This window comes from Pygoscelis adeliae, unplaced genomic scaffold (genome assembly GCF_000699105.1).
Source record: "Pygoscelis adeliae isolate BGI_AS28 unplaced genomic scaffold, ASM69910v1 Scaffold72, whole genome shotgun sequence".
In the NCBI taxonomy this organism is placed as follows: domain Eukaryota; kingdom Metazoa; phylum Chordata; class Aves; order Sphenisciformes; family Spheniscidae; genus Pygoscelis; species Pygoscelis adeliae.
The window spans coordinates 4,306,113-4,315,950 of NW_008824286.1; the positions used below are offsets into that span (position 1 = coordinate 4,306,113).

General features: G+C 53.8%; 1 protein-coding gene across 1 annotated transcript in view; it reads left to right on the forward strand.

Moving 5' to 3' along the window:
• The window catches only part of PLCG1 (phospholipase C, gamma 1), a 44,322-nt gene that overhangs the window by 15,078 nt on the left and 19,406 nt on the right, over positions 1–9,838 (forward strand). Inside the window, exons 2-4 of the mRNA XM_009318700.1 lie at positions 2,889–3,041; positions 4,198–4,291; positions 4,851–4,898. Coding sequence (XP_009316975.1) covers positions 2,889–3,041; positions 4,198–4,291; positions 4,851–4,898 — 295 coding nt within the window. The remainder of the gene's footprint in view (positions 1–2,888; positions 3,042–4,197; positions 4,292–4,850; positions 4,899–9,838) is intronic.

Below are 9,838 nucleotides of genomic sequence, written 5' to 3' on the forward strand. Positions count from 1 at the left end.
CAAAGTCAAGCCCTGTGTCTGGCTTGCCGCGGTGTTCGTTTGGAGCGAGCATCATCTCTTGCGGTGCAGTTCAGTGCTGTCGGCTGCTGCTGCGGGTGATGAGCAGGTCGCATTTCTGTCTAGTTTTAAACTGCAGTAAATTGAAATGAAAGGCGAGTCGATCCACAGTGAGTGCAGTAAGTGGAGTTTAATTGGGATGAATTACACGCCAGGTTTGCAGTAATCTCCATCCCACATTGCTCAGAAGCATCATCTGCTTTGGAAACGTGACTCAGAAATGTTGTTATTTGATTCCCCTGAGCATTTAAGAAACTATTTTTCCAGGAAGCAAAGATTCTTGGGTTTGGGTTTTTTTTTTTTCTTGTTGCTGTTGTTGTTTTCTCTTTGTTTCATGGCAATGAGAGTCCTTTCCCAGAATTTCCTCCAGGGAGGGAGGCTGCGAGATGCTCCCTTACCAGTGTCTCTTCAGCTCCTTCTCCTCGCTTGGCGTTTAATGCTCCGGCATGCTCACAGCTGCCCTTTGCAGAGGAGCACAGCTCCGAGGTAGCTGGTTGGAGTTACCTGCTCCTGTTCTCCACGAGCCACAGCTGAAGCTGCCAGGATGATGTTGTAGCTGCACCATCGGATTCACCACCCACACGTGTAGCCAGGCAGGTCTGCCTCCTTGCCAGCCCCATGCCTGGATTTGCCCTGCCACTTGCTGCCAGGATCTGCCTGGGTCGGCTCTCGCCATCCTGGGCTGTCCCTTACGGTCACGCTGCTGCCTTACGCTTGGTCACCTTTGGGTTGGCCCACCGGGGACAGCTGCTGAGGTGTGACACCAGCTCTATAACTGAAGGATTATCCTCAGAATGATGCTGTCCCCGTGTCCCAGAAGCCTGACGTGATGGTGGTGCTGCCTGCCCTGCCCTAGCCATCATCTGGTGGGCACCATCTGGGGGTTTCATTTCACCGTGGCTTGGTTGCTCGCAGTTCATCTTGCCCTCTGCAACCATTCCCTGGAGGAAGCACGTTGACATTATGGGTGTGCATGAAGATAATAAACAGAAGCACAGCTCCCTGGAGTCACCAGCCCCAGCCCTGGCCAGGGTAACACGCTGTCCAACTGAATTACCAGCTTCGTGACCCGGGACCCTGCCGTCTCCCATCTGGCAAGAGATCCAACTTTCTGAGCTTTCCTCTGCAATCTGGGCTTGCTCCCTGACAGTAACCCCCTCTGCCGCTTCCACAGGTTCAAAAAGAAGCTGGGGTTTTTTAAAATAAAGTCCCTGGGACTTGTTTTACTATGTACGGTACAAAGCTGTGAGAGGTGGGAGCCCTGAGCTGTTATCCCACCTCCCTTGGCTCTAGTTCTGACCAGCACCTTGCGTATGTTTAGGTTGTTGATACCAGACCTCCCTGGTGGTGTCTGTAGTTCAAATGATCTCCGGAGATTTGGCTGTTTTCATGTTTTTTTCTAATGTTTTCTCTCTGGAAGGTGTTTGGCAGTGAGGTGGGGAGGGGGTTTCTGCCTGGAAGCACGGGGGTGTTGCTGTAGTCGAATCTGCTCCAGAGCTGTGTCAGATCCACCACAACTGGATCTCCAGAGGTTGGGCTTGGTTGATCCTTGCACTGTGCTTTCTTCTGTGGCCTTCTGAACACCACCCAGAGGTGATAGACGTTTCATCCCTCTTTGGCTAGGGAAGGACAGAGTTTTCTTGGTGAAGATGGCACATGTATGAAGGCAGGGACTGCCCTGGACATCCTAGTAGTGCTCAGAGGAGCCGGGAGGATGCTAACGGGGCAGGGGGGAGATGCCAGAAAATACAGACATAATTTAGGGTGCAAGTGGGGAGGGGGGAGGCAGGGGCACCATCAAGTTGTTTAAACCAAGGGTCAACTCAAGTTTCAGTATCTAACTTGAACTTGGAGAGGAGTGGCTCTTAAATCTATGGTGTTTGTAAGACGCGGTAGCTGCAAAGAATATTTCATCCAGCTGGGCAGGAGGCTGCGCCCTCAGAGGGTTCACCTCTGTAGAAAAGCTTTCGTTTAAAAAAAAAAAAAAAAAAAAAAGTTGCTGTCTTGAAAGACAAAAAGAAGTGCCGTTTGCAGGTGTATGTTGGGTGGAGGAAGAGGAAAGTGTGAAGCTAAAGGGTGAAGGAGCTTGCAGTAGCGGTAGCGCTGCCCTCTGCTCATCGTGCCTGGGGATCGCTGCGGGTGAGACATTCAGCGGTTTTTGGAGGACACAGAGGTAGATAGGGGGGTGGTGGCTGGGGAGGCTTCCTAGGGAACCGGTGAGAAGGGGCTGTGCTTACAGGCTTTTTTGCATGCACAGCCACATGCGCGCGGCAAGAGAGATGTGCAAGATAAGTGGTAAGGTCTCTGTGCTGCTTTGAAAGGTTGAGGAGCGAGCTGGGGCTCTTGAAGGGCTTGTCAAAGGTGAGAAGTGTGGGCAACTTCTCTGGGAGGACCTGGGCACCTGTGGCTGTGCTGAGGACCACACTGGCGGGGCTGTGCTAGAGCTCTGGGTGCCTCCAGCCTGTGCCATCAGCGGTGGTAGGAGAGGACTGGGAGGCTACCGTGATGGTCACTTGTTGCCTGAAAGCAGCGAGTCCCTCTACAAAGCACCATCCCCAGGACCCGCCCACTGTCCTCGGACATCTGGCAGCTCTCGGCCGGGGCAGACGTCCCATCCTTGCTTTCCAACACAGCCAGGGAAACACAGTTTGCTGTTCAGAGCCTGGTACCCCGGTGCCGTAGGCCTGCCTGGGTCTGCCATCGTGTAATGGGTGGTAATCCAGCTCTCCCGATGACTAAAACCGCTTTATCCGTGCCCTTCCTTCTCCTCCATCTTCACGGGAATTTCAAGCTATTCACTGAACTCCCCTTTTGTTTTTCCTTTCTCTTAGTGGATATTCGTGAAATCAAAGAGATTCGTCCAGGAAAAAACTCACGTGATTTTGACCGGTACCAGGAGGATCCATGTTTCCGACTGGACCAGTCTCACTGCTTCGTTGTCCTCTATGGCACAGAATTCCGGCTGAAGACCCTCAGCTTGCAAGGTAAAGCACTCGTGGCCCCGGGGCTGTGCCAGGGCAGGGTTGGGCAGGCACCTCATCACCACAGGACCCAAACTTCTGATGCATCCTTCCACGAGTGAGCTGGAACAAATCCCTGGGCAGATGCTCTTTTCACCACACCAAGGAGGTGTCTTTGGAAGAAGGTGACACCGGTTCCCTGAAGGGTGCACATTCAACCCCTAGTTAAGTCAGTTAATTCGCCCGGTAAACCCAAAAGTTGGGTGAACTGAAGCCCCTAGACCAAATGTGTGCTTGAAATCAAGTGTTTTCTCTCAGCTTGGCACGCTGGCCTTCATCAGCTGCGTTGTGGTAACCGGCCCCACGCATGAAGAGGTGAAATCTCACTCACTACTTCTGTGCAGTTCTGAGCAAGAAAACACTGCCAGTGGCAAACAGTAACTCACGAAGCCTCGGTACCGCTGAGGTGTTGGTCTCAGCTTTCCTCAATGCCTTGTCTGTTGACTTAAGCTGGACCTGGAGCATCCAGCCTTATGTTTTGCTGTGGAAAGAGAGGACGTTTATGCTGTTGAGTCTCCTCCTGTTCAGATGGAGGACGGGCTCGTAATCGTTGGCTGCAGTTCAGCTGATGGACGATATCCTTTTCTGCTAACAGCACGCAGTCTTGTGTCTTGTTTAAACCCACGTAGACGAGCACTGATGGAGGCAGTCATGCTGACTCCTTAACGTCCATGGCAAATCTGCCTTCTGGCTAGTGCTGCTGGACACAGGGACAGAGACAGCACTTCTGCCCTCAGAAAGGATGGAGCTGCTGACAGGGAGATTACGGAGGAGCTGGCACACATTCCCAAGCAGGTGCTGGCCTGTCACCCAGGCCAGCCAGAGCGTTACTGCCTGGGGACAAAGATAACCCCCCCCAGCTCTCGGGAACTGAAGGGAGGAGAGAGCATGACATGCAGGGGCAAGGGGTCCAGCCAGCCACGTACATCCCACGGGAGAGGAGCAGGAGCTCGGCAGGGAGAGGAGCCGGCCAGAGCATCTGCACGGGAGGGAACTGTTATCAGAAAGGGGATGAAGGAAGGAATAAGGATATAAGATGCTGGAGATAGTCCCAAGAGGTTTGGGTTGGTGATCAGCTTCTACGTCCCTTCCTCCCATTTCTCCTGTGCACTTTCCACAGCCACTTCCGAGGACGAGGTCAATATGTGGATCAAGGGGCTGAACTGGCTGGTGGCAGACACTCTAAGGGCTGCCACCCCCCTGCAGATTGAAAGGTGAGGAACTTGTCCTTGTCCTGCACTTGTTTTCTTTTTTTTTCCTTTTGTGTCCTTTTTGACAGAAAAAGGTGAGCACAGTGACAACATCTCATTCCCTCTCTGAGCTGCGCTGACCTGGCACTCCTGCCTCTGCACTTGAGAGGCTTCATCCCGCTGACCCACTGTGCTACATCGTCGATGGCCGGAGTTTGATCTCACATGCAGGGAAAAGGAGCTTTACCACAAAACGATGTTTTTATGTGTGCGCAGCCTGTATTATCTGCAGCAATTCAGTGTAGAGGCAGGTAGAAGAGAATACCTTTGGGTTTTTTTGTGTCTTACCTGTGGACTTACTTTCAGGCAGAGACAGTTTTAAAGGGGGGCAGGTTGTCTGCATGAAAATAGGGTAGGCTGCCTCTGGAAGGGGAGCGGAGCCAAGTTCTCTGGTGGGAAGGAGGAGGGCTGTGGGAGTGGGCGGCATGGCGTTGAGCATCTTCCAGAGACAGCAGCAAACCAAATGGGCTTGTCGTGGAGGAGCTGGGGCTAAGTGTGTGCGTGTTTGTGCCTTTCCGTTTAGGTGGCTCCGGAAGCAGTTCTACTCGCTGGATCGCAACCGGGAAGACAGGTAAGAAGAGAGAAAACCCTCACTTGCACAGACGTGCACATTCGTAGGAGGTTTGAGTTGGAAAGGTTTACCTTTGACTCGAAACCCCAGTCTTTGCTTTGGATTTTTTGTTGGGTTCTTCAGGTTTTTAATTTTCATTTCCAAGGAACCTTAATTCAAGTCCCAATACTTCCCTGGCTGATTCTCACTGAATTAAAAAAAACATCAAAAAATTGTCTTGTTTCACTGACCTATTTCCCAGCTGTTTAGACCCAGTAACACCTTGAGAGCCCATAGCTGTGAAACACCTTCACCCCCAGCTGCCATCACCCGAAGAAGCAGACACCAAAGAGCCAACAAGTGGCTGTGGCCACCCCCTCAGGGCTGAACTGGGTTGTGTTTGTTACTCTCCACCCTGTTTGGTTTATTTTCCTCCTCTGAGGTCCGTGAGGCCACGGATCATCCCACTGCTTGGCTTCTAGGCTAATGGGCTGCAGCAGGGCCACTAATTGTGGGGTTCTTGGGTGAGTGCTTAGCGATGTCCTAGCAGGTGAAATGTCAAGCTTGAACCCGTCATGAGAAGGGAAGGGAAGGGAATTGGGTCATGGCCCGTCATGCAGGGATAAGGGAAGGGACATTTCCCTGTCGAGGAGGCGAGTTCCACCACCCTCTGCTTTCTGCCGCAGCTGCCGTCGCCTGGTTTCCCCGGCCGCACGCTGGCTGCCAGTCTCCTCTTCCCGAGGTGCTGTTATTTGATCCTTTCATCCCTGGGACGCGCTTTTCCCCCGTGATGTTAACTGAGCCCATTAACCTTTCAGCATTGATTTCCACATTGCTGTGCTCCCCTGGGGTAGGGGGATTCCTCCAGTCCTGCTCTGGAGAGGGCAGCGCTGGAGACATCGCTCGCACATCAGTTCGTGCCCCCCGGCTGCGGTGGAGCCCCCAGGCCCCATCTGCTCCCTTTAGGTGCCCAGGTGCCCAGGCAGGGCTCGCTGCAGAGCGCCGGGCAGATCTCTGGGCTCCAGAGCATCCTCCGCTTGGTCCCTGCCAATGCCATTGATCTATCACTGCTACCGATTTTCATGCTTCGCCTTGAGCCCTGGAGTCCTTCTCATCCTTGCAGCAAGCTCCTGCCAAGAAACTCGCCCTGCAAACGCAGCTGGCTGTGCCAGGGGCACACCGCTGGGGAGCTGTGGGTGACCGCAGTCAGACAGGTCGGTCCTGTGGATCGGCAGGCGAAAATCACCGCTCTGTACTCATCAGCAGAAGCGAGCAGGTCCTCTCATCCCGCTTTGGTCCCCGCTGCTGTGTCCCTCCCTCCCAGCTGCAGCGTGCTGCCCCGTGACAGCCAGATCAGGCGGACGGCCCCGCTCTCGGGCAGCCGGGGGTTAAATTCAACCTGTCTACATCTTGGAGCGGAGTCGGAGTGTGTTGCATTGGGGAAATCCCGCTGCATTGGACATTCTTGTCTTTGCAATGACTTACATTACGGTGTGGCGAGAGCACCATTGGGTGCACGGGGATTTTGTGGAGGAGGGATAAACCCTCGCAGAAGCAGAAAGGGAAGGAGAGGTGCCTTTAATCTGTTGTGGCTGCTCTGCATATACCACACACCTTTCAAATCCAGGCTTGGGTTTTATATGTGGTGTACTGATTTTCAGTGGTGACCGGGCATAATATTTCCTAATTCAGCAATGGAGAGCACTGAGGCAGGTGCAGGGGTGGCTGCGTGGGGGTTTTGGAGCATGAATGCAGGAGAAATGGAAAAAATTGGTCCTTTTTCTCATCTGGTTATACAGTAAAACTGATGAAATGGCATCCCGACGGGACAAAAGAGATGGCATGTATAAATTTGTCTGCCCGAGGCATGGTCAGCAGACCTGAAAGGCAGCCTGTTGCATCTCTCTTGTTTTTCTTAATATCATCTTTGTATTAGCATTTAGAATTAAGGCAGCAAAATACAATATATTCCTTCTCTGTCAACCAAGGGGAGAGGTTTCAGTGCAAACCGTTTAATTAGAAGAGCTGCTGCTCCAGCCCAGGCAGTGAAAGGAGCAAAACAGCAGTAGAGGGGGAATGCAGAAAGATTTTGGGTCTCCCCATTTTAAAAGCATCCGTGTGTTTTCTGCAAAGTAGAGGCAGCAGTTATGGGGCATCTACATCTCTTGGATGAAATCTTTGCCCTTACGAGGTGTTTCAGCATTAACTTTGGTGTCACTGGGCTCTTTGCTTTTGCTTCTCAGCCTGGAAATGGGTTTGAAAAGGGAACAGAGAGTTGTGTTTTGTTTTTGTTTTTTTTTTTTAAACCACTTCTTTTGCAAACCATCCTTGGTCCTTTCGGGAACAGGCAGGTTTTTGGCAGCTGAAGAAATCATTCCCGGCGTTCGTGTACCCCACGCTCACCCCGTGCCCCAGCCTCCTGCACTGGAGCCCTTTCCTTTCCGCCTTCTCCCGGCTGGGTGCCTGCGCATACCTTCCAGCATGCCGGCAGATGTTGGCTGTTTTCACTGGCTGCTGGGCCTTTGGGTATTTGTTTTTCCAAGGGAGGTTAGGTGGAAAGAGGAGGATAACAGGATGCTGGGGTTTTTTCCCTAACTGCTGCGGAGGAGACTGTTTCACCTCTGGCTAGGAGAGCTCCCCATGGCTGGGAGCAGAGTTACAGCACTGGAGGCCGGGGGGTGTGTGGTGGAATGTTTTCATCCCCTGTGAGAGGGCTGGATCTGTCCTTTGGCCTGTTTGTCATGAAACCTTAAAAAACTTCCGTAGAAGAAATTAGTTTATTTATTTGGTTTTTACTTTCTAGTCTCAAAATACTACCGAGCTGTTTATCCAAGGTCTCCAACACTTTAACATTATTAATAACACACAGTAAATAAAATCCTTCCATGCCCCATCCTCCTACCGAAGCAGAGAAGGAAAAGCTGGTCACAGCTTTTACAGGGTTTGCTCTCTCCTCTCCTGGTGCCGTCACGTCGACGAGCAGTGCCATGGTCCAGTTCCTCCCTGTGAAACAGCCCAGCATCACCGGAGCCGGGTGCTGGCTCCAGCAGGGCTCCAGCCTGATGCCTACTGCTGGTTCTGCTGCTGCAGCCCCTCCTGCTCTTTTTCCAAGAGGTTTTTTGCAGTCTCAGCCTCTCACCAAGGGGGGATTGCTGCTGGGTGGCCCTGGGGACTCTGGGTGTCCCGTCGGGGGTCCCACGAGAGCTGCTGCATGCTGTGGTCCTTGACAGATGAGGGCATCTCTCACAAGCCACTATTACACTCCTGGCTCGCTCCCCCCACATCGCCCCATTTCCCTGTCACCCAGGACCCCGTAGCTGGGACTCCCCTGCCCTGGGGGAGTGGCCATGCATGCTGGGTGCGTTGGAGAAGGGAAAAGACAGTCTTCCCTCCCCAAAACACCCACCCTGAGCCCCAGGGGTAACTTCTCCTGCTGGGGGAGGTGGAGGTGCAGGGGGAGATACCAAAGCTGCCGCTCGTGGTGAGAGCGTGTTGCTGGCTCTGTAGCTCATACAGCTGGGAGGGAAAGGGAGGCTGGTGCCATTTGCCAGCTTTTTTTTTTTTCCCTGTCCTGCCTGGCGGGACACTGCCTGCACGGTCCTGAGCCGGACGGGTGCTGGCCTTGGGCACGGCACGGGAGCCAGGCCAGGTCCTGCTCTGGATGTGTGTGCATCCCGGTCCCCCGTGGCTCTGAGCCCAGAAACAAGGGCTCTCTGTGTCCCGCCGGCTGCGGAGGCCCTCGTCTCTGCAGCGCCTGACACCAGCCGGTTTCTCCCTCTCCTTGGGGCTCCCTCCATCCCTCCTCCTTTCTCTGTCATTTGAGATCACCCCGTTTCCAGGGGAGAGCGTAAAAGAGACGCGGTTCACACTGCCCCTCCGCATCGCCACAGATGACAGCATGACCTCTGCACAGGACATCTTCCCCGGCATATTTATATTTGCGCCCCAAAGCTGTGAGCATTCTCAGGGTCAGACCTGCCCTATGCTTCACAGGATGGGGGAGTATCCTGTAGGGCCCTGGGCTCCCACTCACTCAGTGGGGGGGCAAAAGCAGCATCTGTGATTGCTGGGGCGGACTCAGAGGACTTGCTTTTAAGGCAGGAGCTGCCAGAAAATGATTGCACGCAGACCTCTCGGCTTCTTAAATCCTGCAGATGGGAGTCATCCATGTTTTTCCTCACTAGAAGGGCCGTTGCCCCATGGGGGAACAACGCCGGAGCAGGCAGGGGCAGCCCAGGGCTCCTTGCTGCCTGTCTCTGCCCACCTGGGTGCGGGATCCCACTTGGGATTGGCACCGGAGCCCTCCCCGGTCCGGGAACCAGCAGGTTTGGCGCGGAGGGCCTCAGGAGGAGGACAGCCACGCTGGCTGCCCTGTGCCAGCGGTGTGTGTGGCAGTGGCTGGGGGAGCGCAGCTAGGCATGACGTGGCAGCACTGTGCCTGTGGCTAGACACTGTAAATGGCTTTTTTCCTCTCTTTAGGATAAAATTAGCTGGGTCCAAACCACTTGCAAAGCCTGCCCTCCTCCAGCTCCTTCTGCAGGCCAGGGAGTGGGTTTTGGAGGGGATTTGGTCACCCAGCATCTATGTTAGGGCACAGATACTTGAAAAATGCTTCTCCCCGGTCGCTCCCATGAAGCAGTAGGCACTGTGTGCCCATTTCGGCATCAGCTCGAGTGGGCTGAGGGTGCTGGGACTCACCCTGCAGTGTTAGGAGCTTGCAGGAGCAGTGTTTGCAGCTCCCACTGGGATGCAGGCATGTCTCTCTGCTCCCCACGTGCAGCATAGATGCAGAGTTCATTGGGGTGGAAAATGTTTTTCTGCTCTGCCTTTAGTCCCAACCCCAGCATCCTTCTGGGGTGGCACATCCGTCCTTGAGTGTCACAGCTGATGCCCCTTTGGGCACAGCCGCTCGGTGCCTGTGGTGTCCTGGTCCCAGGATGAGATTCCTCCATCCCAGACCT